The 27,557-nt window shown below is 37.8% G+C and overlaps 1 protein-coding gene across 3 annotated transcripts; it reads left to right on the top strand.

Annotated features, from left to right (window-relative positions):
• Window positions 1-544: 544 nt before the first annotated feature.
• On the top strand, window positions 545-27,528 carry camsap1b (calmodulin regulated spectrin-associated protein 1b). 3 transcript variants are annotated; one of them, XM_082168897.1, is made up of 18 exons: window positions 545-703; window positions 1,289-1,453; window positions 6,098-6,360; window positions 11,263-11,424; window positions 11,745-11,825; window positions 14,820-14,961; window positions 17,452-17,591; window positions 17,721-17,817; window positions 18,019-18,187; window positions 19,371-19,462; window positions 20,074-20,152; window positions 20,253-22,512; window positions 22,849-22,985; window positions 23,101-23,315; window positions 23,424-23,526; window positions 23,667-23,788; window positions 25,580-25,698; window positions 25,807-27,528. In XM_082168897.1, exons 1-18 carry the CDS (start codon window positions 697-699, stop codon window positions 26,101-26,103), a joined length of 4,650 nt encoding a protein of 1,549 aa, XP_082025023.1. In that variant the 5' UTR covers window positions 545-696; the 3' UTR covers window positions 26,104-27,528. The 3 variants fall into 3 exon arrangements, with proteins under 3 accessions (XP_082025023.1, XP_082025022.1, XP_082025021.1); XM_082168896.1 differs by lacking the exon at window positions 545-703 and adding an exon at window positions 739-898 and having other exon boundaries at window positions 18,019-18,154; XM_082168895.1 differs by lacking the exon at window positions 545-703 and adding an exon at window positions 739-898.
• Window positions 27,529-27,557: the final 29 nt, after the last annotated feature.

Genomic DNA, 27,557 nt, shown 5'->3' with positions numbered 1-27,557 from the left:
TATAATCTTCAGGGAGCATAAAAAAAATAAAAATAAACTTGTGTCTGCCTGTTACCTTTGTATTTTCCTATTCATAAATAAAAAGCATCTTCAAATAATGCATTATTAATTGGCTATCACAACCTACAGACAGGACAATAAAGACCGAGTAAACAATAATATATCATTAATCTGCACTGATTTCATGCCACTGACTGTACGTGTAGATATGGCGGGAATGTCCATTAAACTTGACTTTACAAAAAATAATAATACAGGAAATTACTGTAATATAATTACGAAAGATTAACCATAATTTCAGCTCACTTGCATAAGAATTTAGCCTTATCCTAGAGGCATTAATAATTATCTTTTAAACACACAACAGAAGAATATAAAACATCACTGTGCTTTTATTAACCAAACACAACATCAGGCCTAATAACAATATCTGTCTAGGCTACATAACTCTCATCCACAACAGCACATCTTGAATAATTGACATTTTAAACTGTATTTAGACTGTTTGTTGCGGGTATTTTGAAGTGTGTTAGTAATGAAGGCTGTTACACACTCACAGGGGTTTGTCATTCATCCACCGACACTCGTATCTGCTCGGACTAAACGTGGCCTCATGATTCCCACCGGAGCCTTTTACCCCTTTCTTTCATTTCTCACCCACAGATTTGTTACAGTGGATTGTTGATAGCACATCATATGGAAGGTACGTTGCGGTAAATGTGGTTGTTTTCATTAATTGCTGACAAAGGGGCTGTAGTTTAGCAGCGGGTGGCTAGTCCTCATCTCATTAAAGCAGCATTAGCTGTTAGCCGCTGGTAACTGTGTTTCATTCAAAACATGCAAACCAGTTTACAGTCAGGACAGCAGCTCTCACAGATGGTTAAATCTATCTCCCCGTGTGAGTGTTTGAATATTTAATATAGTATTATTTTGGTGTTTATTAGCTAACGTTACCTGGGCGATGGCTAGCCAGTTACTTTGCATATAAACTAATCACAGACTAGCTTATCTTGTTTTGCTAGGAGGTGGTAGGGTTTGTTTTGTTCAGTAGCTGTAAGTAACAAACGTACATGTCGTTTATGTCTGGGATTAATATTATTACATATTTGAAAGGATAGTGTTGGAATAAAAGCTACTCGTGTGCTAGCTAGCTTGGACGCTAAAGAACTGAATTAACGCACTGCTCCAAAGCTCCTGACACATTTCCATGCAGCTTAGGAAACACCACATGCCCTCATAAGAAAGCCTTTAAGGTTGTTTGAAAGTGCTTTTGCTTGTGTGTTTTCAGACGGTGGTTGCGGGATGGACGCGGAGCTGGGTGCTGACAGCGCCCGCAGAAAGATGGAGGCGGCGGGCGAGGCGCTGGAGATCGTGCCGCTGGAGTTGTATGATTCAGCCCGAGCCAAAATAGCGGCTAACCTGCGATGGCTGTTCGCCAAAGCTTTCGGAATCGGTGAGTTGATTTAACTTTGTTTATGAATGAAAACAGGACCGAAAAGCAAGACTTGTATTTATTAAATTGATTTATAGACTCTGTGTGCTATGTAATCAAAGACAAGTTGGCTAGACAGCCAGAAAAAATGTGCCTCTCCCCTTACTGTGGTATTATTACCTGACATCACTGTACCTTGATACTGGGCAATTTTTTGATAATGATAAACCATATTCATAGTTAGGCGTTGTCGTGGTGCATGTCCAAAAATGGTATTTCCATACTACCTGTACACACTGTGGTCTTTAGTGCTTAAAATGTGTCAATGCTATATTTACCACAGCAAAATGATCCAGTGGCAGAAACATTGGATCGCACTGGTATCAGATGATAATACCATAGTACTTTGATGGATGCTACTGAAATTCATGTACCAGGGTATTTACATAGTACTCCAAGCCCAGGTATTTCCAAGAGTTCATGGTACATGTCTGAAAAAACATGATAGCAGCATGGTACGTTTTAATTTTTTTTGCAAGTGTGAGCTAGAGGTGGGTGATATGACCGAAATCGTATTTCACAATAACAGTATCCACCTTATTTTGAAGTTATTTTCTTCAGAGACTTCCAATTCATTTGACGCTATAGGTAAATAACTAGAATAATAGCAATGTGCACTGAAAGCTACAAACCAGTGTTACTATTATTATGATAATATGTGAAACATTTTCACTGAAAATAATACAAAAACAAATATCAGTTTGCAATATCAAGCAGCATAACAGAATGTGCAAGCGCTTTTATTCACATATAGACAGTACCATGATCTTGACATGATACTCCAAGCTACTTAAAATACCCCAAAACTGGTTTTGCCATGTACATGTCCAGAAAAAACAAAACAAAAAACATGGTGTTGCTATTGTTATTATTCACAGTGGATTGATTCTAAGCAGTACACAAAATTAAAACTAGTCAAGATTTATGGAAATACTGCTCAACAGGTCAAGAAATATTACAGATGTACTTGTATTAGAGCTGCGCAATTAATCGTTTCAATTATTATAATTATTTCTGTTACAATGATTCAAATGATCACAGAATTACTCGGATAAAAGTTTATAGTTCAGAACATTGATGTCTACGGTAGTGATACAAATAGAGTAAATCACCTTTTGAAAGTAATTCGACGCTTCAAATAAAGAGTTTATCAATAAAATCATGACACCAGAAGGTGGTGACAAGTGACTGCTAAAAGATTCTTTATTGAATCATTCATTCAAGAGATTTGTTAAAAAATGCTGATTCATTCAGCAATGAAACAAGTTAAGTCTTTATGAGTGATTCATTGAATCATTCATTCAAACCAATTTTCTAAATAATAATAATAATTCATTCAAATTAACTACATGTGTTTGAAATACACTTCAGCAGTTAACATTTTGTCAGAACCTCTAGTAAACGACATATTATTTTGTTTAGTTGTCCATTCAGAATCGTGGGAGAATCCAGAATTGTGCAGCTCTAACTTATATATGACCTACAAATGTTTTGGCTTGGAGAGCTGCAGTCTGAGTCCACCGTTGTTGTATTTGACAGTCCGGATCAAAAGCATTTGTCCCTTCTGCAGTGCTTGCACATTTGAAATGTTGTGGATGAACAGGAAGGGTTTTCCTAATGCCACCAACTCCCTGTCAGCAGATATAGAGTGCAGGCTGTATGTGGGGCACCAAGAGTCTGTTTTGTATTTTATGTATGTAATCTATGTTAAGTTTTTAAAAAAGTCAAGCTTTCAGACCTCTGTTAAATGAATAATTCCCCCAAAATTGAGAATTCTGTTGGGATTTACTCGCCCTTGATCCAGAATTTGTCTCTTCTGTGGAACACAAATAAAGCAGAATGCCCAGGCTGCTATTTTGCATGTAAAGGTGAATGGGAGAGAGGCTGTCAAGTTTTGAAAAAAAAAAAAAAGGTTGATAAGCATCATAAGAGTATCATAAAATGTGTCCATACAGCTCGCGCAGTGCACTGTATTGCAATACAGATGCCATAAGATAGGTTTCAATACTAAATTATGGCACGTAAAGACATTAATTGCCTGGTGCAAGTGCAATGCATCTTGATACCCTTTTTATTTTTATGTATAAAATGTGCGAGTAATGAACAAATATACACATTAGTAATGCATATGGACTACCTTTCGATAATGAGGCATTATTCATTTCTGTTGTCAATCAGGGTTAACTGTTTGAGTACCTTCATATGGAAAAAGCAATGACCAGCAGACATATTTGCTCCAGGTATATTTTTAGCCTCTGCTCCAGTATCAGTCACTAATGACTGTTACATATGAGCACTGCAGTGTGTGGACAAATGTGATCAAACTTTTAGTTGGGTGGACTTTTTTCACTTATTGTTATGACATGCATTCATTTATTTATTTTATTGGACAGATTTAGTACTGATTCATGGTTGTACCAGAAGAGTGGCACACAAAATATTTCTTGAGCATATGGCTCCTATTAGATCATCTCATAAGACTGGCACAGTGGAAAGGGATCCCATTGGAGGATGTATTCAAGCATGCTCTGATATGTAGCCTGTGCCCCCTCTAACAAAAAAGCACCCCAATCTGCCATCATCGGTGGGTGAAACAAAAGTGGTGTGTTAGACTCCTGACCTCGTTTTAAAGCTGAGGAAACTGTCTCTCTGCTGTTGAATGTTTCATTATCTGAACTGTCTTTGCAGGGTGTGTCAGTTTGCCATAACAGTGATGGGTAATAATAATAACATGGCTGTCAATAATTATTGTTATTAACGTGGGAGTTATTTAATTACTGAAGGGGTTAGACATGTGCTTGTCTGTGGGTTGAGGTTCAAATAAAGTTTATTCCACCATTATTGTGGAGTAATTTGTCCTCCCCCTCGGCTTTTCTGTTATTCAGGAAATTCCCTTCAGTAAAGCTGTGGTTAAAGCGGAGTTGTTTCAGCACAGTAATTGGCCTAAATGGAGATGAAGGCCATGTGCATCTTTACTGTCAGAAGTGGGCCAGATTTGAAGGATTTCTTTGCATTCTGATGATTACTGCTTTGAGTGTCCGGTTAACTTTTTTTTTTTTTTTTTTTTGATAAAGAAAACAAAAAAACGTTGAATACTGCAGGATAAATACAAATGCTTGCAACTAGGCCCTTATTTAAGACTGTCATATTCTTCTGCTTCTTGTACTTTGGTGTACGGTAGATATTTGAAATTTTGGATATTTTATTTTATTTTTTTAATTATATGTATATATGCAGGGCTCGACATTAACACTTGTCCGGAACAAGTGAAAGATAATTTTACTCGCCTGACCCGACAAATAACCTGATTAAAACGTCAATAGCAAAAAATATAATGGGAATTACCGAAACGCAAGTGGTTCTGATTTTATTTTATTTATTGTAAGTGTCGATTGATGGTGGATAATATATAATGTACTGATGGTGACAAGGTTGCCCTGTTGTTGAGGCTCGCGCAGCCTCTCAAAGAAAAATCAAAATAAATGTGCACACACAAACAAACTCGGTTAACATACTGCGGTAAAAAATTTAAATGTGGAGTTTTTTATATTTATAACATATGACAAAGTTAAAGGGTTAGTTCACCCCATAATGGAAATGATCACATAATTTACTCACCCTCAAGCCCTAGGTGTATATGACATTCTTCTTTCAGCCAAACACAATCTGAATTATTTAAAAAATATATCCTTTAACTTTATAATGGGAATGAGTAGTGCCTGAGATTTTGAAGCTCCAAAAAGAGCATCCATTCGTTATAAAAGTAATCCATATACGGCTCCAGGGGGTTAATAAAGGCTGCCTAAAGCGATGTGATGCGTTTTTGTGCATAAGGCACAAGGTATTTAATAATGGTATGCCAAATAAATGTAAAGAAATGGTACAGGACCTATGGTTGATGCTTTACACTATATATTCTTATAAATTCCTAAAATGTTTAAACTAAGTTGGTATTCCTGTGCACATTAATGCAATGCTAAAATCATTCTCCTGTGTAATAATATGCTCTAAATCTGCTGTATTGAAACACAAGACATGCTCACTGTAATTTTCCAGTCTTTAAACAACCCGTGCATGTGGCAGACGGACTGGTTTGGAACAAAGCAGACAGCTCCACGTGGTTCATCAGAGGGGGGCAGGTGTGTGTGCATAAATGCATGATGGATGATTGGACCCAGTGCCTTCACATTTAATGATATGGTTCTCCTTGGGGGATGCCGGTGCAGAGGGCGTCGAAATATTTGTGGTTGGTGTGGATGGAGTAATGGCTGCCCAGACTAGGACATGTCTGGCCTTTCTTGCCAGTGTTTGAGCCTCATGGTTGCGGCCAGACCCCCAGCTGCCACAGCACATCTGCGTCTGCACAGGAGATTTCATGATGAGACTAGGGCCCTATGTCTTGCTTTTCACACCATCACGCTATTGTCTAGCACATAGTGCCGTAGATGGCAACAAAGCAAGGGGTTCCCCGGCAGATTGCATCTGATACCAGACATAGAAACTGTAGCGGCAATAACAGTTGAAAACATCCCAAGTATTTCATCAGTATCTCAGCATCAGTAAAATTTGTTTATATCCTAATTTATTGTTTTCTCATCCTGTCAGATCACATCCCAGAGGACCTGCAAGACCCTTTCTACACAGATCAGTATGACCAGGAACACATTAAACCTCCGGTGATCCGGTTACTGCTGTCCTGTGAGCTGTACTGTCGCGTGTGCACCCTCATTCTCAAAGGAGACCAGGTGGCCTCTCTGCAGTCCCACCAGTCAGTCATCCAGGCCTTGTCTCGCAAAGGCATCTATGTCATGGAGGGCGATGACACGCCTGTCACAGATTCAGATCTGTCCTGCCAACCAATCAAAATGGTGCGTTGCATTAAAAATGTGTTTGGTCATTTTGTATCTTTGGATGTGTTTGGAATATAGTACTAGCCTACTTTTTTACTTTTTAATTTTTTTTACAGTATGCTGAATGGATAGCGTGAGTTTGTATAAGACGTGATTGTATATATTTAGTAATATGCATGATGTACATTTATTATTGAATATAATATAAATGTGACATTAAAAAATATTTTTTGTATAACATTTATATTCATAAAAAAAAAAAAAAAAAAAATATATATATATATATATATATATATATATATATATATATAAAACTCAGGGTTCAGATAATGATACGGTTTTTGAGTCACGGATCGGACCATTGTTCAGATCAGCAAAAAACAATAAATATTGCTTAGTGGGTGGGCAAATGTCACTTTGCTTTTCATTTATTATTCAAAGTCCTGTTTAAGTACTTTGATACCACAGCAAAATCTACTAGCCGAACTAATAAAGTTCAAACAATAGGATATTAAAGACAAGTGAACAGTTTGTAATAAAATAAGAACAAACACAAACTACAAGCATAGCTAAATACAATAGAACAAAGTTACAAATAAAGTAAGGTCGAACAGAAGTATTCAGGTAAAGAAATGTAATAATTACATTTAAAATAACACTGTATTGTTCACTGTATAAATGAAATGTAGATTAATCTTTATTAAATCTGTGTTTTGTTGTTTGATTAACGTTAATGTCATAGTCAGCAGCAGGTATTTTATAGGCTGCTGTCGCTTTAAGACCTAATTCACAGATCCAATACAATGATACACATCTGATTTCTTTCTCAACTATTTACATTAAATTAATAGAAGAATACTTGCAGAGACTGATACATTTGTCCATTTAAGTGCAAGGAGACGTGAAAGATCAATTCAGTGTTTGAGTATGGAAGTGAGTTCTCTTTTGTCCTTCGCTTGAATGATTTAAAGTCATTTGAATGTTGTAAATTGGTAAGACAAAACACAACATTCAGTCTATGATGATAAAACTTTGCAAGTAATCTGCGAATCACATGCGTGCCGAACCGTGGGGCCTGGTCCATACGGATCAACTACGATCCATTACAGCCCTAATATATTTATTAATAAATGATTTACATTTTTATATATCTAAAATAAGTATAAGGATAATCCACGCACAGCATTAAATTAAATTAGCATTCCAACTTATTGCCCTGTGACCCCGCTAAAACGTTTCACACTTCAACCCCTCAATGTTAAAACCAAAACTACACCCTTGGTTTAATCACTTCAAAAACAGTGATGTTACCACCTTGTTGCTGAGTAATATAAAGTAGAGATTCAGTAGAGAAGTTAATTTATTAATACAAATCGTGTTGACAACAACTTTCTGTTGTGCTATTGAATGTTTCTGTGTGTGCACAGTGCGATCTCCGATCTCTGTGTGTGTGTACGCGCAAAAGTCACCGCCAGGGTGTTTGATTTTTGTAAACTGCCGTTAGTCAAGAGCCCTACCCCCATATCTCTGATATTCTACTGCCAAGAAATGGCAGGGGTCCCGTATGGACCTTTGTACCCAGCCCCAGGTCAAAAAAGCCCATCCCCAGCCCTCCATGATATTCTGCTGCCAAGATATGGCTGGGTAATATTAATTTGGGTTTGCTAGGGTGTTTTAGGTGGTTTGTAGGTAATGTTTTACAGCCCCAAGTTAAAAGACATTCCTAGATATGATCCATATGACCCCTTTTCGATTTATATGTCTTGTATAAAGCAGTGATAGCATCATTTGAAGTATTATTCACATCCATAGCACACGCACCAGCATTTTGTCTGGAGGAAGAAACGATAATCGTGATGGTTGCCTTAGCAAGCGCTAATTACAGTCCAGAACCAGACAAAGAAAAAGCAAATGTGATATGGAAACTGTGGTTTGCAGAGATCTTCCTGTTGTAGATATCTCTGCACTGACAGGAGAAAGCTGCTATTGTTGGCATATCCAGCTTGTGTTTTTCCTTTCACGTATAACCACTACAATCACCTGTCCAAACAATTAGTGTGATCAGTGCTTGAGCTAAAGTAGCTCAGAGCGGAGTGGATTTCATTGATTCACAGCTGTTTTTTTTTTTAGCCAGTGATGTGCTTTCTCCAGTGAATGGTGAATCACTGATGGTGGTGAATCAGCATTGTACACTCAACCGTGTTTTTATCACTTCAAATTCAAATCTATGTGGTCGAGCCCACACCCTGTGCAGAGCCTAATACAGTCTGATTCACACAAACCTGTTAGACCGAACAGAATGGCTTTGTGGGGTGTGTACTGTATAGGTACAGCATGATGACTTTTAAGAAGTATAGGCATCATTTGTGTGCTTTGAACCAGTGTTATAGCATCAGTGCTACATAAATACCTGGTATCAAGTTGTCAGAATGGAGTTCCCTCACTAGTAAAATTCACAACAGGGATTTACAAAATGTATGACGTGAAGTGCTATTTTTAATCTGGTTTAATTGACTATGTGCCGTATATTATTTGTGTACGGCGAAAAAACATGTTTACCATTCTATTTAGCTGATGTCTGGCTTAAATGCTACTGTGTAAACGTGGCTCTGAGGGGGATGTACTGTTTTGAAGTCCCAGAGCAGCCTCTTTATTCTCTGCTTAATGTTTAATGGATATCTGCCTTACCACTAAATTTGGCTGACCACTAAATCATGTTGTGTAGCTTGACACATTGGCAAACCTTGGAATGGGATACTAGTGTATTGCTTACTGCACTGTACATTACCATTCAAAGGTTGAGGGTCAGTAAGTTTAAAAAAATAAAGAAAATTAATACATTTATTCTTTAAGGATGCATTAAATTGATAAAAAGGTACACTTAAGACTCTATTAAAAATAAATGCTGTTAAAAAAAAAAAAAAACGTTCTATTTATCAAAGAATCCTGAATAAAAAGTATCCAAAAGGTTTCCAAAAATTATTAAGCAGCACAACTATTTTCAACTTTGCTAATAATAAAAAAGTTTCTTCAGCAAATAAACACAATAATTTTTTGATCAAATAAATGCAGCGTTGGTGAGCATAAGAGACTTCTTTCACAAACATTAAATAATCTTACAAACTCCAGACCTTTAAACGGTAGTGTGATTGCCGTTTGATTGCAGTTGTTTTGCAATTTTAATTAGTGTCAAATATCTTAACTCTTGGTTGTCTGATCAACTAATGAGATTTAAAAAATAACGGCTGATTCAGTCAAGTTGACAGTATTTCACTGGGGGACACAGTGCTCTGGTTATATGGCACGTATTGGCAAATGTAGTTGGTCATCTTGTTTTTTTAATGCAAATGTAATACTGTGCGCTGCGCTGTACACATACTGCAGAGATGGTACAAATAGTGTGATAGGGTGCTTTTCTGCTTTAGTACAACGTTTATCTGAGTCCAAAGTCCATCACACTCCAATCTTCTGGTCGTCTGACATGCTATCTGAGAAAAAGACTGTGAAAGTTCACTGACACTTTTGGCTTGAGTCACGGATCAGTCCGCTGAGATTGTGCTGGCGTAAGAACTAGTCAGTCGTTGACTGCTGTTGGGGTTGCCATGGTAACTGGATGGGCTTTGTTCACACTCTCAAACTAAGACTGAATGTTCAAGTGCTTGGTGTATTTTGTAATAGGTTATTAAAATCATGAGGTCATGTACACAGTTGTAGCCAGCATGAGGAATGTTACATAAAGGTTTTTACATTTCATGAGAAATGCAAAATTTTATGTTACCTACTTCATCTTGTCTGTGCTTTTTGGCAGATTAACTGGACTCAGTGTTTTTATTAGCTAGAGCTGTATGCCCTTCTTTGGGCTTAATAGGAGATTCCTCAAAGCTTTGTGCATATTTGTTTCCTTTCTTAGTCTGAGGAAGAGCAGCACCCTTAAACATTTGGACTTTCTGAGTATAGGGCCGTCTCTTTTATTAGGTTATAATAAAGTAGTACAAGTTTTGTCAATGTCCTGTGAAAAACTGTGAAAGAAACATTTTACTTTCATATGCATTATATTTATTATAAATGAATAATATAAATGTATTAATTTTTTTTGCATGATGGTGGTGTGAAACAAAGTTTTTGTGTATCATAGGCTAATTATGAGCAACTGACCGCTAACCGACAGTAAGAATTTTGACCGATTAAAATTATCAGTTAAATGGTTTAAAAAGTAATTTAAGTAATTTTTAAAGTCATTTTTCAAGATATTTTAAAATGTTTTCTGCATGGTTAAAAACACACTACACTTATAAAATTGCATTTTTGATAGAGAAAAGAAAGGGATAAATCTCGTACAAGTTGCATTTTATTATTAAATTCGGAAATAACGTAAAATACCGGTAAATAAAGCAAAATGTTTACAAACATAATAAACACTTGTTATTTTTAATGGGTCAAAGACTTGTTTAGTAAGATTATGCCTGAAAAGGTTTTGGATTTTTTTTTTATCATATATGTTAATAAAAAAATATATATAAAAAAAATAATAATATGACTTGTGTTTGTTTGCTTGGTTTTATTGTATTTATATGATATTTGTTTTTTGTAACAACATTTTTGCCATGAAAATAGCCTTAGATGCTGACATGGCATTAACTAAAACGATCTATTTATCTATTATTCTAATTTAACAATCTTGTCGGTTAATGGTTAATGATCGGTTAAAGAGCTTTGCTTGACGTAAAAAAATGAAATGAATATCCCTATAGTAGTACTACATTTACAAATGTACTTTATGCTGCCATGAAATTTATAGTGAAAACAGTTTCTTATTATTTATAGAAAGTCAGTTGATAAAATGTAGTTTGTTTTCTTGTTCTTATGCTGCATGAAAGTGCAGTAATGTGACACTTCTTTGTCCTCTGTTTTGTGGCACAGAGTTCTCACATCCCCATGATTGATGCTTTGATGATGGCCTACACTGTGGAGATGATCAGCATTGAGAAGGTTGTGTCCTGCGTGAAGCGGTTCTCCACATTCAGTGCCTCCAAAGAGCTCCCCTTTGACCTTGAGGATGCTATGATCTTCTGGATCAACAAGGTGTGTTTTTTTTGTTTTTTGAAGGGTGTGGCCCTTAGTCAAGTCATATTTGTATTGGAACTGTCCTTGATGTATCAGATTAACTTGCTTTTTAACAGAACACAGTTTAAATGGTGAAATTTCGGTTTGAATAGACATATTGTTACATGTACTAATAGCTTACCTGCATTTGTCTAGTCGCTTAGGGGGCCTTTCAGTGCTTGGCCAGATCATGTCCATTCATGCAAGCATGAAGATCTCTGCCAGCACTTTTAAAAGAAGGCTTAAGAAACTTCAGATGTTTATTTTGTATCATAGCACTTCCCTTCTTTGTTCTGCAGGTGAACCTGAAAATGAGGGAGATCACAGAGATGGAGCACAAATCAAAACAGCATCTGCTGGATTCTCCAAGTCATCAGAAGGTACCAGACATCCCAGCACAAGTGTTTCACTCACAGATTGTAAAAACTCTCTAATTCTCAGGCGCTGTTTAGACCTGGTTTTAACATCTGTCTTGAGGAATCCATTCAAAAGTGAACATCGTTAAAGACAAGTGTAAACAGGGTTGTATGTGTCTAGAAAACATTATTCAAACTGCATTGAAGGAAATGTTAGTGGGAAAGAGGTTTTCTTTTTTTCTTTCTTTTTTTTTTTTTTTTTCTTTGGTTTTGTAAATAATTGCAATTTTAATTGGAAATCTAACAATTAGACGTTTTTTTTTTCTCCAACAAATAATGCCGCCCCTAGTCTCTGATTTCTAGTGTTCACTTACTGGAGACGTGTTTGAGAAATACAATCGTCTGACCACTTGATCGTATCAAATGCAACGGTTGTTAATACCAGGTGTAAACAGGACCTCAGGTGTCAACTGAAATGTCAAGACTCATCTGAATACATAATACTAATGTCACAACAAAAGGCTTGTGGAAATGATCTAATATCTTCAGTGGCATCACTCCTTCTGTTTCTCCTCTAACCTCAAAGCAGGGTCACATCTGTCTGCTCTTTTCTTCCCTGACTTTACATCTTCTCTGCTCCTCTTCCCGTCTCTTTCCCTCTAACCTCCTCCCTCGCTACTGGGATAGTCTCCCTCAAAATGGTATTGGAAACTAGTACCTGTAAGTTTGCTGTGAGTGCTTCCTCTCCACTGCACGCGTAGTATGTGTCAGTCCCGACATGCGCCATCACCACTCAGGTCACGCTTTTATCTAATCAGTGCACACTGGAAGACACTGCTGTGCAGTGGCTCACGCTGTAATCGCGCAAAATGATCTGCCTTTCACCCTTTGAGCACATGCAGTTATGAGCTAACACATGCCGCTTAGCGTAATTTGTATGTGTGTGTTTGAGAGAGAGAGAGAGTGTCTGTGTGTGTTGGAGTCTCTTACTTTGGCTTTCGTCTTCTCATCTTTTGCAGTCATTTCCATCTTCATTTGTCCATTTCTTGTTCTGTCTGTCTCTTGGCTTAGTCTGTCCTTCAGGCTGATCTTATGTTTGTACCTGACCATTGCATGCTGGATCTTGTGGGGTTCTCATGAGTGGCACAGAGATCATCTGTCTCCATTCTGCTACCTTTGCCTTTAGATCTGTGTAGCTTTCACTGTGTCCTGTCTGAAACCTAGACTTGGTGTCTGTTAGGGCTGAACACTTGAATACATTTACAAGATTATGATTATGGCTGCTGTGTTAAATGTGTAGATGCTGTAGTGGTCGACCAATATATATATGGTTAATATGCATGCCGATATCTGGCTTTTATTTTAATTATCGCCTTTGGCTGATACATTTATTTTTTCAGTGTGTCTGATAAGAGTCGGAGAAGAGGGACTTTTATTTTGACTGCACTGAAAACCACAGTGCCTGCTAACAGATCTGTCTGATATAAATCGAAACGCTATAATACTTTGTTCCATATACATATACCTCTGTGCATGATGGAATTATTTCCGTAAATGTCAAATAAATATATTTCATTACAGAAATTATTAATGTATTATTTAATGTCTTTAAATGTCATCTGCATATTGGCTTTATATCAGCCGTCTGCTTCCCTGCTCTCTAAGCCTGCGGACCCACCGCTCTGCACATTTTGTATGTCCCCCTTATCTGACACACTTAGTTCAGTTCGTGGAGCTCTTTTCTAACAAGCTAAAAAGTGTTTGTCGTCTTTCTAATAAAGATGACATACAACATGTGCAGAGCAGAGGACTGGAGTTGAGAACCACTGCTCTAAGATATTGGCATTGGCAGCAAACAATCCCCATCAGTCGACCACTACATTTGCGGATTGTTTGTATTTTGGGTTCTTGGCTTTTTGTTGGTTTACACAGGTGTTTTATGCAACCATTGATAAGAAAGTGTAGTTGTAGTCCTATATGTATCAACAGTGTATTAATGTTTCTTGATCTTATGATTCATATCATTAGTTGTTGTTGAATTAAGTTTATTGTGATAAACTATTTTGTGGCCAGTCACTGTTCTGCTGTATTGTTGCGTAAAGGAGCAGTTTACCTAAAAATTAAAAGTGCCATCATTTATTTACCCTCATGTTGTTCCAAACCCTTAATATGGTGTTGCTTTATCAATGGAATATAAAAGGAGTAGTTGAGAAGAATTTCCAAGCTGATCTTTTCCGCACAACAAAAGTGAATAAGAACTGGGCCTTGGACCTGGACATTTTAGAGCTACATTGGAGCAGAAGAACTCATTTTGTTTTAGTGCTTAAGTTGTATTGAAATTTTATGCAAGTTGATATTCTGATTTTTTTTATTTTTTTTATTATTATTTAAAAAAAATTTAAGCACATTTGACCAATTCCAAACCACATCAATCATAATAACTACTATTAATTTTGTATTCAATCATTTATAAGTGATATGTAATTAAGGAAGGTCGGAATATAAAAATATATAAAAAATGTTTAATGTTAGGTGCAATTAATTACAGAAAAAAGTGTAATTGGTGAGAGAGAAAAAATCGATTGACAGCAATTTTTTTTTTTTTTTTTTTGCCAGCCCCAGTCCCTATTCACTTTCGTAATATGGAGAAGAGCAACTTTCACATTCTGCTAAACATCTCTTTTTGTCTCTCTTGGAACAATTAATTTTTTTTGAATGACATGAGGTTTAATAAATGACAATTTGTTTTTATTTTATTTATTTTTTTGGATGAACTAATCCTTTAACTTGTCTGTTAGTCTTAGTCACTTATGTTATAACTGTTGTCTAGTGGCTATCTAGTTTTTTTAGACCGACAAATACTCTTATATTTAGCCTCAAGGATCAAATATGTTCCTCTTGCAAACGTGCCTCTTGCCTACATGATACCAGTGCCATATACCAAAGGTTACTTTGTGGAAAAAAGCCTGTTGTTGTAGGTGGTTTTGACAGTTTGGCCTCTTCTCATGTCACCTCTAGGTACGGTATCGGCGGGATCATGCCTCAGGTAGACAGCTGCCCTTCTTCCCCCTGCTGGAGGACCTGATCAGGGACGTGTGTGACGGTGCTGCACTGCTGACTGTGGTCCATTACTACTGCCCAGACCTGATGAAGCTTGATGGTAGAATGAAATAACAGACTAGTTAACTAGCCTTAGTATTCTTAAAGGAATTTCAGACCTGTGTGTAATCTCTTCACCGCTAGTGGCACCAAATCTAATCAGGTCTCCCAAACACTCCTACTGCCTCCTCCACCCTGCCCCCTACTTCCTCCTAAACAGTTTAAGTAGACCCAGTTACGCCATTGGTTGAGAGAGTTGTTGCTATGTCAGGCAACTGAAACAAACAGAACATGTTTTGATGGCGCCACAGAGCTTACTTTTTTGGAAAATCAACATGGGCCCACAGTTATTTACTGCACATTCAGCTGGGAAAGGAGAACGTATTTTAACACACTGTCCCTTCAAGATTGATTCTGCACTTCATTTTAATCTTGTAAATCTTTACGTATGAAATATGTTGATTGAGCCTTTATAGACATGTCATTGTCATTGTTTTTTTCTCAAGATGCACAGCAGTCTTTTTTTTTTTTCAAAGGAATCTTTATAAAAGCTACTTACATGTCCTAATTGAACTAAGGGCTAATCCTGGGTTAATCTAAGCCCTGTCTGTGAAACCAGTCCCATGCTTTTATGGCTCACAGTATGACTTGTAAAGTATAATGAGGAAAGAAACAACTGAAGGCCCAAAACTGAGCAAAAATATGCAATTGGGTGCAATTACTGATATTTATATGGCCAAAAAGTAAGATAAAATTCTGGGCCCGTATTCATAAAGATTCTAAGAATCCTCTCAGAAAACTCTTAATTTAGCTTAAAAACTTTTACTCCTAGTCTTAGCAATTCGGGACTGATCTGAGAGCAACTCTGAGTAAGGAAAAGACAAAAACGTTCATCTTAGTAAGGAGGCGGGGTTGACCCCGTTGCTATGTATGACACAATCTTTTGAAGACTGTGATTGGTTGGTTGTCCAAGAAGGGAAAAAAAAGTGATTTTAAGTATAGGGTCTATTCTAAGCCTTCACTTTGAAATTATATGCGTAATTTTTCCTATTTGACCGTTCTCTCACACACACACACACACACACACACACACACACACACACACACACACACACACACACACACACACACACACACACACACACACTCACACACATTATATATGTGTATATAAATCCTTTTTATTTTTATTTACCATGCTGTTAATTTCCTATAAGGTATTTGCTTGGCTAAGAATGATAAAAATTGTTCCACTCTTTCCAATTACACTGATTGCTGGCATGTCTATTTAAGTGGTGGTTTGAATGTTGGTTTTAATGTATCAAACATGGAATTTTCCCAGTTGCCAAATATCGTAATGTAGTGATTACTTTCATTTCTGGCGCTATGGCATTTCTTTGCTGTATTGGAGATATTAGCGTGTCTAATAAGATCAGTCACAAACATGATCCCTGCACGATCTAATCTATAGCGTTTTATTAACTCACTGTTATTCATTGTCTGCAACACATTTCTTCTCGCTCTTCGTCTTTCTGCCATTTTCTCCTCTGCTAAAGAAACTCTTAAGCCTTTTAAAAGTCCTCGTCCGTGCTCCTAACAATTTTGACCTTAAGAGCTCTTTTAAGGGTTAAGATGCTTTCTGTATTACTTTTTTCTTTACTAGGATTTTTTCTTTAATTTTAAGAGAAAACGCCCACATTTCTAAGAATTTTCTTAGAATTTTGTCACTAGGAGCTACTCTTTGCATTAAGATTCTTTATGAATACGGGCCCTGATCTTCAACCAGATTATATAACGGTGTAGCAGACTACTTACAATGTAAACAAATTGAAACTATATTTTCCAATAGTATGTCTTAGTATGATGATATTTAAATGCTTAGTTTTAAGCTCTGTAGTTTTTAATTGTGGGGGGCAAAACATATAATGCAATGCAATACAATGATGTTTGAGACATTTACATATAAATATTCCTCAAAAGTCAGATGAATCATATTTGATACTCTAATTTGAACAGATTTCTCTAAAGAAATGATGTATGGATTAATCCAATAAAACTAAGTTGCTTCGGTCCAGTAAATGAAATTCAGTAAAACAATCAGTAAACAATTCAAAGCAAAAAGACGCATGTTCCCAGTACCTGAAAGGGCACGTTTTTAGAATTAGACTAAAAGGCCTTTTAGTATTAAAGTACTAAAAAAGTAAAATCTATCAATCAGACGTCAGAAGGCATTTAGCAGGTTTTTCAGCGATGCTTTGATTGTTGATAATTTAGAGGCCTTAGAAATGTGCATATCAAATATGATACAGTAGGTATCTTGAAGTTTGTGTTTATTGTTTATTATTTTTCATAATGTTGATTGACTGTAGTTTTATTCCCCTGGTGCTGTACCTCGTAACAGTCCTCTGAAATGTTATTTTATGATACTTCAACTCGCTAGCAAATATTGACCTCATTTGGATTCAGCCCTTGGTTTAACGTTCATGAATTTCAGAGCCTGCATGCCTCAGGATGGCTTGTTTGCTAACTTTGTGTTTTATGTTATCTGCAGACATCTGCTTGAAAGAGGTGACCTCAATAGCAGACAGCCTTTATAATATCCAGCTGCTGAAAGAGTTTTCCAATGAGTACCTTAACAAAAGCTTCTATTTGACTTTAGAGGACATGTTGTATGCACCGCCTGTGCTCAAGGTAAGTTATTCAGTTATGTATAATGCATCTCATCATTAACAGGACGTTTCATTTCCCTATGGATCTGTTCTTGATTTATTCGATTTATAAAAAAAATGTTCTTCTTTTTTCTTTTCTTTTTTTCTGCAGCACAACATCATGGTATTTATAGCGGAGCTCTTCTGGTGGTTTGAGATTGTCAAGCCTGAGTTTGTCCAGCCAAGAGATGTTCAGGAATTTAAAGATGGTGAAGAGTTTTTTATTTATTTTATTTTTACTGTCCGTTTGTCATATTATTGTGTGGAGTGCCTAAAGTTGTTGATTTGTGTTTTCTGGCTTTTTTCTGATATCAATTTTTTTAAACCAATAAAGTTTACATGAAGCCTCAACCAACGTCCTCAAAAGTTGGCTATTGTACTAATAATTTGACTTACTATTATCATTGCAGCAAGAGCAATGACTCAGCCCAAGAGTGCCAGGCCTACTGTGCCCATCTCCAATGCCACCAAACGGAGCTTCCTGGTGTCTCCTGGTGTGGTTGATCCAGCTCTTCCTGTCCAGAGCAGCCCGGAAGTTTGTAACAGGTACTTCCTGCACCCTGAAGAATCTGAGCCTCTGTAAGTGCTTCATGGTTTTGTCTCTGTTCCATGTGTAAAATCATTCATTGTGGTAGTTGTTGGTGTAAATGTCAGTGATCTGGTCGAACACTGTTTCAATGTAAAAATATGCCTTGGTCATTCTCAGATTTCTTTCTAAATAAACTTATATCTAACATTCCCTTCTTGCTAAACTAAAACTATTTCTACCTGGCAGACCCCTACTACTTCAGCTACCAAGTAAAAAAACACCATGCACAAACTGAGTGTTCACTATGACATTCTTCACAAAGAAAAATTATAAAACTTCTAATGCAGAGACTTTAGAAGTTAGGCTGTGTTTCACATTTTAGTAGGCCACCTCTTAGGGTGTTTCAACTAAAAGCAGCAAAAAACTGTTTCAAGATGACGGTTACTTGGTTATCTAGAGGTATTACTATTATTTTTCTTCGTTTTCTGAAAAGAAAAAAAATGCCTCAAGATAATCTTGTTAAGATTCGTTTATTTTGTAATTAGGAATGGGTCCAACACCCTACTAGTCAATTAGTGAGGTCGAGGTTAGATTTAGATATTTTTTGTTTGTGCTTTAATTTAACTTGCAGACAAAGTTTAAGCTTCACATAGTTTTGCACATCCCTAGTCATGTGAGCAATACAAGATAGATAAATAAAAATGTAGGACATCTGTGGGCTTTTATATGTTGTGAAATATTGCCTTTGCATTCATGCATGCACTTTAGAGGGAACTTTGCTTGCATGATTATGATTCACGCTTGAATCATATATTGTCTCATAACGTCTTTTGCCTTGTCATGTTGTGCCTGTGTTTTTTCTGCATGCTGAGACAGTACTGCACTGCACTGCCCTGCCCTGCCTAACTTAAATGTAATTTTAATAAGTTCACTTTGCTTACTTTTATTTCACAGCCAAAGTAAAAATACAAGCTACTCGGAAATAAAATACATTTTAATGTCATGCTAGTGCTCTATAATTGTAGTATTCAGACTGTTTTAGATGAAGTTATTCTTTTTAAGGTCCTAAACAGAGCAGTGCTGCTTGTCTATATTTGTCCATCCACATGGAAAATGTTTAGTGTCAGTTACGATTAGATTTTGGCTGGATAGACCTCTGGGGGCCTGGAGATCATTCGTCCTATTTTTTGGTGCTGGTGGTTTGCCAACCATGTTCTCTACTTGCTGTTTCAGTAATAAGGGGAGTTCCAGCTTCAGCCCCTCCCATCCACTTCTGCCACTGAGACAAAGAAAAAAGAAGGCTCAGCCAGGAGAGGAAAGCACGGGTATGGCATCAAGCTTCTGCTGCCATTCAAAATACTCTTTAACTAGTTTTTTTTGTTGTTGTTGTTGTTTTCATGCTCACATGAAAGGCACCCAAAAATGTGTGGTCTCAGATATAGTTAATTTGTGTGTGTGTATTTTTTTAAAGCTTCTTTGCTTAAACTTTGAAAGTTGGATATTCTGTCCATTTGTTTATTATTATAAACTTAAAGTTTAAATGGAATCTGTAACTTAAGCCGTTTAGGCAGAATACTGGGGATTAGTTATTTAGAACAAAGTCCTAACCAGAATTTTTGAGTAATATGATATTTGGCTTAAAGAAAATGAAGTTGGTTTTCGCCCCATGATGAACCCCCCACCCCATTATTTGTATGACTGTTAAGGCACTTTTTTCCTGCATTATGGTTATATGAATGAATGCATAAATTATGAAATATATTTACAATTTGTTTCACTCAATTTATTCTGATTTACATAAACTGTTGTATTGTAATAATTTTTACTATTTTATTTTCATATGGGGGTAGACTGAGATGTGTCAAGTCAGCGGTTGTTTAAGTGTGTGACTTTGAATCAGGTAATCAAATTCTCCGACTTGTGCTTTTCTTATTAGCCTGTCGAAATCGCTCCAATTCTTTTACGCAAGAAGCTCACTCCAGAGGATCTGTGGCTTGGTCAGATAAACGGCAGAGGTACAACACTATTGCTAAATATAAGTACTTAAAACATATATTTTAAGATATTATATTGATTTTATATTTAGTTTGGTAATTCTTGTCTTATAATAATCAGGCCACTGTCTCAGCTGAATCGGTATGTTCTCCACTCTGCTACGGACAGCGATGCAGACTTGGCATCGGGCGACAGCGTTAGTCTGACTTGCTCTATCAGTGAGGACAGCCTGGCTTCCACTGTCACACCCAAGCACCAGAGCCATACGGGTCACGGCAGTGTTAAACGGGTCAATGGCCATGCTCTACTGGGCAACGTTAACATGGATGAAGAGGATGAGCTGGTAACCATTGCCAGGGCCGATTCATCTAAGGACGGCATCACCCTGTTAAACTCTGAGGATACAGAGCGACAGAGTGCCACCCCTGGTGCTAAAACATGCATTTGGGGAAGACCGGAGGAAGCATCCTCAGAATCCCGAAACGCCAGTTTCTTCCTGGAACCTTTATTGCCTGCAGTTCTCAGGCCAGCCAAAGAGAAGTCCGTAAGCCTGAATAAGGAAGAAGAGTCAGGAGAAGGGCGGCATCGAGGGTCAGCACGCAGAGTGGCAGGAGCAGAAAGTGCTCTTTCATCTTCCAGACGGAGACCTCCACACACCATTAACCGGACCTTTACCCCCAACTCCAGCTCTGAGTTTGAGACCACTTTTGAGCACAAATCCAGTGAACTTGTGCCTCTAGCCCCTGGGCAAACGCAAACTTTCAAACCACTGGCGACAAGTAGCGTTGAGCAGTCTTCTGCTGAGCGGTCACCTGGGTTTTACCTTCATTCATCTGTGCCTGAGGACAAGAGCCCTATCCAAGCATGGGACATCCATCCAGGGTCTGATATAGAGACTGTGGAGACCATTGAGGAGCAGGATGCAGAGCTCACCAAAGAGCTCCATCCAGACAAGAAACAGTTCTATGAGGAGGACGAAGAGTCGGCCAAGCTGCGCGAGGACATGAATGTAAAGGAACATGTGGATAAGGATGGTGGGAGCAGGTGCTCTAGCCCTGGCCAGCAGTCCCAAGTCAGCAGTGTGGCTAGTGGCAGTGTGCGCATGACCAGTTTTGCAGAACGAAAGATGCTGAAGTTTGGTAGCAACCAAGACATCCGGTCTAGCACAAGTAGCTCACAGCGCACAACACCTGATGGCTCAGAGAGTTGCCCCCTTCCTCTGACCTCCTGGAGGATAAAAAGAGACCAGAGCCCCACACCGCAGAACAACGACAGTACCAACATGCTGGCCTCTGAACTTGTTCAGCTTCACATGCAACTTGAAGAAAAGAGACGTGCAATTGAATCCCAAAAGAAGAAGATGGAGGTCTTCACGGCAAGACAAAGGCTTAAGCTTGGAAAAGCAGCCTTCCTGCACATAGTAAAAAAAGGGAAGAGTGACACACTCCCTCAGCCTACAAAGTCTGAGTACTACTTGAAAGATGGGCAAAAACTCAATCAAGAGAAGTCATCAAAAGATGATACCTGTGTTAATTCGAGAGATGGGCCGAAAGAGGCTGAAGAGCCTGAGAAGGCATCTCTCGAGTGGGCAGGTGGGGGACCTGTGCCCCCTAGTGCCTTAGATATGGATGAAGAGATAGATCTTAACGAATGCAACCGCTCCATTGAGTTGCTGAACGAGGCCATAGGAAACATTCAGCAGAAAATGATGCAACTTTCACTCCAGCAGGAAGTGCTTATGAAGCAGAATCTCCAGTCTCCAACAGGTGCTGCTCAACTACCTAGCAGTGACCAAAGTAATGTATCTGAAGCCAGGATCAGAGCTTCTATACATTTCGTTGAACCAAGTGGCAGTCCTGTGATACGAAAGCCGCCCAAACTAAGTTCAGCACGGTCCCGTTCCAAACCATCAGAGCTGTTGCTTAAGGAGCACAGCAAAGGGCAGAAGAGCACTACTCCTACACCTACTGACAGCCCCTCTGCCAGGTTAATTCAAGGAGCCAGGCCCCCCAAAACAGAACCTGAGGACATTGTGCAAAGCTCTTTTAACAAAGACAAAGGGAATCCAAAAAGCACTACATTCCACCTTAATGATGAAGCTAACTTGAGGACCTCTAGGGAACCAAGTTCTGTGGCGCTTGGTGTCACTTTTGAAGAATCTATTTCCAGTACCTTACAGGACACTGAGGCTACATTTGATGATGGGCCAGCGAGGGATAATATCTCCTCAGAGGACATTTCTAGAGGAAAAGTCAATCTTATTGAAGTAGACTTGTCTGATTTGGCTTCCAACCCAGATGAAGAAAGCACAGATGTTTTGGATGTCACCACTGATGGAAGTGATGGGGAAAAGAAGTCTGGAATGGGCTTCTTTTTCAAGGTAAAGTCAGTACAGTGAACAAGAAATTAGAAAAATATTTATCTGAAGGAAAATAGATTGTATTGTTCTGGCAAAGTGTTTGTTTTATGTACTGTTAACATTTTATTAGTGGAACCCCCTAACCCAAAGTATTAAATGACATGTAATTAGTCCTACTTCCACTTTCATCTGGACCTGTAAGCAAACCACACTGAGCAACACCCTAGCAAAAACAAACAAAAAACACTCAGAACGCTATAACAAACATATAACAACACCCTGGGGAAACAGCCTAGAATACCGTAGTGTTTCAGAAAATGTAAAAATCTAAAAAGTTTTGTTGTTAAATGTCTGCAGGATGAGCAAAAAGCAGAGGATGAATTGGCCAAAAAGCGAGCAGCATTTCTGCTGAAACAACAGAGGAAGGCAGAGGAGGCACGGCTCCGCAAGCAGCAGATAGAGGCTGAAAGTGAGCTGAAAAGAGATGAAGCCAGGTATTGACAACCCCTGAAGTGCCGTCCTCCAGGAATATAAAAACGCTAAAGAGAAGCTCTGCATTTTTTTTATGGAGTTTGTATGTTTAAAGCCTCTCTTCTCTCCCAATTCCAGGAGGAAAGCTGAAGAGGATAGAATCAGAAAAGAGGAGGAGAAGACTAGGAGAGAGTTGATAAAGCAGGAATATCTTAGAAGGAAACAGCAAGAGATGTGTGAGGAGCAAGAACAGCCTCAACCCAAACCGAAGATCAAGGCCAAAAAACAAAGGCCAAAGTGTGTTCTGAAAGAAGAACCTTCAATTCATATGCTTTCCAAGTGCCAAGCTGCCAGTAAGTTTTAAATCATGCCTTCTGTTATTGCATTATTGCTAAGTTATATTTTTGCTAATAAACTTTTGATGGCATTTAAATTGAAATAATGAAACTGTCCCTCACCAGATGAGAATCTCATCAGTGCCCAGTCTGGTTCTAGTCTATCACTGGCCTCTGTGGCCACCACTGAACCAGACAGTGTCAATTCAGGAGGGGCGGGATCTCAACGGTAAGTCCTTCCCACTGTCCTACAGGGTGTGTGCCTATGCGTGCTTGCATTTCATTAATTTGTTTCAGAATCAATTGAATGTGTCCAGACTGTGACCTCCAGAGCACATTAATGTTGCTGTTCGTTCTTTCCACAAACAGAGGGGAATCAGTAGAGTCATTTCCAGGCCTCAGTCGCAACTCCAGTCGGACTACAGAGAGAGATTGGGACAACGGTTCCACCGCGTCTTCCGTTACATCAACATCCATGGCAGAATACACCGGTGAGTTTTTCACTTTCCATTCTGTTGGAAGCAAGTGGTTTATATTTGTGTTGATGCTCAATAGCTGTTGGTCTCATGTACTAAATTATTTAAACTTCTTTAGATTCCTCTGCACCAGGACAACATCCTGCGTTAAAAACCGCAGCATGCTGCTGATATCATCTTGACCATGCATTAGCCAGTATGTTTGTCTTTGTGCTTGAGCACATTCATGTTTTGCTTGTGCAGACATTAGTGGATGAATTTGTCCTTTAAGCCTGAACTCTCTGAAGTGTTTCACTTGTTTGCTCTGCAAAAATGTTTGGGTTCATGTCAGTTTGGGTTCATGTCAGTTATTTGGGTAATGCTCAGAATTGCCTAGTTACATTACCATTGATGAATGTTATCTTAACATTCACCACAAAGAACCTTTGAAGCATGTAAGGCAATGGATTGTTTAGAAGGAGAATAGACAGACAGGTTTGTGGCATTTGTTGGGTGTCAAAATGATGGATGAGGTAGTTTAGCTTTTAATCATGGAGACTGAGAATCTCCTGTACGCATCAATGAGAGCTGTATAGGGTTCAGAGAGGGACACCATGTCCTAGCTAAGTGACATAACAAATTGACAAGCGATAGATGCAAGTTGCTCCACATAAGTTGAATTATAAACATTAAATATGTTCTGTTTAAGTGATTTTTCTTATGTCATAAAGCTTTTTTTTTTTTTTTTTTTTTACTTTCACTGTGGACAGAAAAATAAAGAAAATAAAATTGCTCTGAAAAATGCAGTCTGCTGCATATGATCAAATCTAAGTAACGATTGTGGTACTATTGTCTTTGGTCCTCTACAGAAGTCCCAGTGAACCTTTTTTCTTCTCATATTGAAAGTTTTTTTTTATTCAGCAAGGAAAGTGACAGCAAAGCAATTTATGATGTTTAGAAATATTTCTATTTCAAATAAATTATGTTCTTTTTAATGGTAACCTTTTACATAATACATTAAGGTCTCAGTTGTTAACATTAATTAATGTGTTAACTAACATGAACTAACAATGATCAATATATTTGTACAGCAATTATTACCTTTGTTAATGTTAGTTAATAATGATCATGTTAGTTCACAGTGCATTAACTAATGTGAACAGATACAACTTTTGATTTTAATAATGTATATTTGCAAATGTTGAGTAACTAAGAATCAACAAAACTTCTACAACATTTATTAATCTTAGTTAATTGTAACTAATGTAGTTAACTAATGTGACCTTATTGTAAAATGTTACCTTTTTAAACTTTCTATCAGTTTCCACAAAAATATTCAGCACAACAGTTTTCAACATTGACAATGATATATTAATATTTTGGCAAATTTTTTGTGTGTATTTGTCCGTTCAAGTGCAAAAAGACACGGAAGAGAACTCAGTTCAGTATCGCACACTATACAGTGTGAGAGGCTACTGTCTGTGCGCACGTTGTGGATGTGCGCTGCACAGAAAACAGTGTGTGAGTCGTCTTGCGCTTGAATGGTTTAAAGTCATATTAAAATGCACACAAAGCAATCGATATTATATATACTTAATATTTTAATTGTAGAACAAGTATCCGATTCCTGGCCTTAAGTGTCCGTTTCCAGAATTGGAATTGATTTTCGATTGCCAACACTAATCTTGGTGATCATAAGATAAAAAACAAAACAAAAAAACATTTAAAAAACCTTAAGAAATAGTGTCCTTATAGGACATCCATGCTTTTCCTTAAGTGTTACATTGAAGTTTTAATATTTTTTATATAAATATTTTGTCACTGTAGGACCCAAGCTTTTCAAGGAGCCAAGCTCGAAGTCCAACAAGCCAATAATCCACAACGCCATCTCTCATTGCTGCTTAGCAGGAAAAGTAAATGAACCACAGAAGAACTCCATTCTTGAGGTGTGTGACCAGTTTGGAGGTTCATGACGTGCAAATAATATTGTGATGTTGCCAATAAATTTTGATAATGAACTATAGTAATTTAATTGCCTCCTTTTTGACCTGTAGGAGCTGGAGAAGTGTGACTCCAACCACTTGATGATTCTCTTCCGGGACAGTGGGTGCCAGTTCAGAGCCCTTTACTCCTACTTCCCCGACACAGAGGAGATCCACAAGCTCACCGGCACAGGGCCCAAGAGCATCACTAAGAAGATGATCGACAAACTCTATAAGTACAGCTCGGACCGCAAGCAGTTCAATGTAATCCCCGCCAAGACCGTGTCCGTTAGTGTTGATGCGCTGACTATCCATAACCACTTGTGGCAAGCCAAAAGACCCGCAGGACCAAAAAAGAGTGGAAAGTGAAGTCAGATGGCACTCGTAAGATCTGCACTTTTACATCGAGGCCAGTAATCACTTTATCTGCTTCCGTCAGAGTTTGGATGGAAGAGGCTCGCTGGACAAACAAACAGGCATGAGTCAACATGCACTTCATTTGAATGTGTTTTGGGTTGAAGTAGTCCTTTACCCCCAATCCTGTGGTCTTTTTACCTGATTAATTGTTTTGCTACTTGAAGTTTTTATTAGTTTGGCACTGAATAGTGAAACGCTTCCCCATGATTGTTTTCTTTTGATTTGTTTCCCTCTTTTTTGCAAGGGATATGAGTATTCCTTTTACCATCCTCAAAACATGTCTGCTGCCTCTGAGGATTGCCAGAACTCGAGTTCATGTAAAAAAAATAGCTGACTTGCCTATCAAACAAACTTTTTTTTGCCTCCGAAACATGCTGCTCCTTTGTTGTCGCTGGGACAATCCCAGGTCTGCGTACTTTTGGCCTTCATGCGTTGTGGTACTATGTCTGTTTATTCAGTGCTTTAAAAAAGCAGCTCAGCTGTAGCCCTTTTTTTTTTTTTTTACTTTATGGCCCTTTCGATAGGGAATCAAACAGATCTTGATACGTGTCAGACGCAGTTCTCTTCTCTTCTGTTCTACTCTACTCTGTAGCGGCCTCTCCACTGGACAGTCTTTACTATGGTGCACTTATGATCATGTTTTAGTGCTTTTATTATCATGCAATGTAACCATGTTGATGTTGGCACTGGAGCTTTTTCTCATGCGAAGAGCAGCATGCTCTGTTATGAAGAGTGTCGCTGTAAACGATTTGAATGACAGTATTTAATATATTCATAATCGGTTACTTCCCTTGCAGTCGCTGTCTACTTATTTACCATGGTTGAAAACATTCCAGAGTGAAAAGTGTCAACACTGCCGACATCCTTGTGTCTAGGCGTTCGAGAACACTCACAGAAGCCTCGTGTTTGGTGTCAAGATCAATTGAGTGTTGCACATGCACTTTATTTATTTTTTTGCTCATGAAGGTGTATAGCTGGGGTAGAATTTCAAAGGGCTTACTAAACCATTTATTTGCTCCTAAAGCTATTTGTTGAAAAGAGAAGGTACTCTGTTATACACTGAGAAACATGTGAGAAACACTAACACCGAGAAGAGCACACTGACAGAACCTTAATGACTCTTAAACTACTGTATCCAAATAATAGGTGTTAGACTTGTCTATACGTCGCTGCATTCTAATTTTTAATTGCAGTTTTGTATATTATGTGTTTTTATATCTTAACTAAAAGATTGTATTGATGTTGATCACCTGTTTTTTTTGTTTGTTTGTTTTTTAAAACACTACTACTCATTCTTTGTCATTTTGCTTCATTTATCATACTATTATTTATTTTAAATAAGACTTTGAGAATTAATAAATATTTCAAGTCAATACATTCATTCTCATTTCTTTTCCTTTTAATTG

This window comes from Leuciscus leuciscus (assembly GCF_965113295.1).
Source record: "Leuciscus leuciscus genome assembly, chromosome: 5".
In the NCBI taxonomy this organism is placed as follows: Eukaryota; Metazoa; Chordata; class Actinopteri; order Cypriniformes; family Leuciscidae; genus Leuciscus; species Leuciscus leuciscus.
Note: the sequence above shows the minus strand (reverse complement) of the source record. Positions and strands in the feature narration are given on the sequence as shown.

Excerpts from the sequence above, each read along its gene's own strand:
- camsap1b (XM_082168895.1), top strand. The coding sequence starts at position 838 with ATGCAAACCAGTTTACAGTCAGGACAGCAGCTCTCACAGATGGTTAAA. Across the intron at positions 11,425-11,744 it reads TGATCTTCTGGATCAACAAG|GTGAACCTGAAAATGAGGGA; the intron begins GTGTGTTTTTTT and ends TTTGTTCTGCAG. Across the intron at positions 17,592-17,720 it reads ATGCACCGCCTGTGCTCAAG|CACAACATCATGGTATTTAT; the intron begins GTAAGTTATTCA and ends TTTTTTCTGCAG.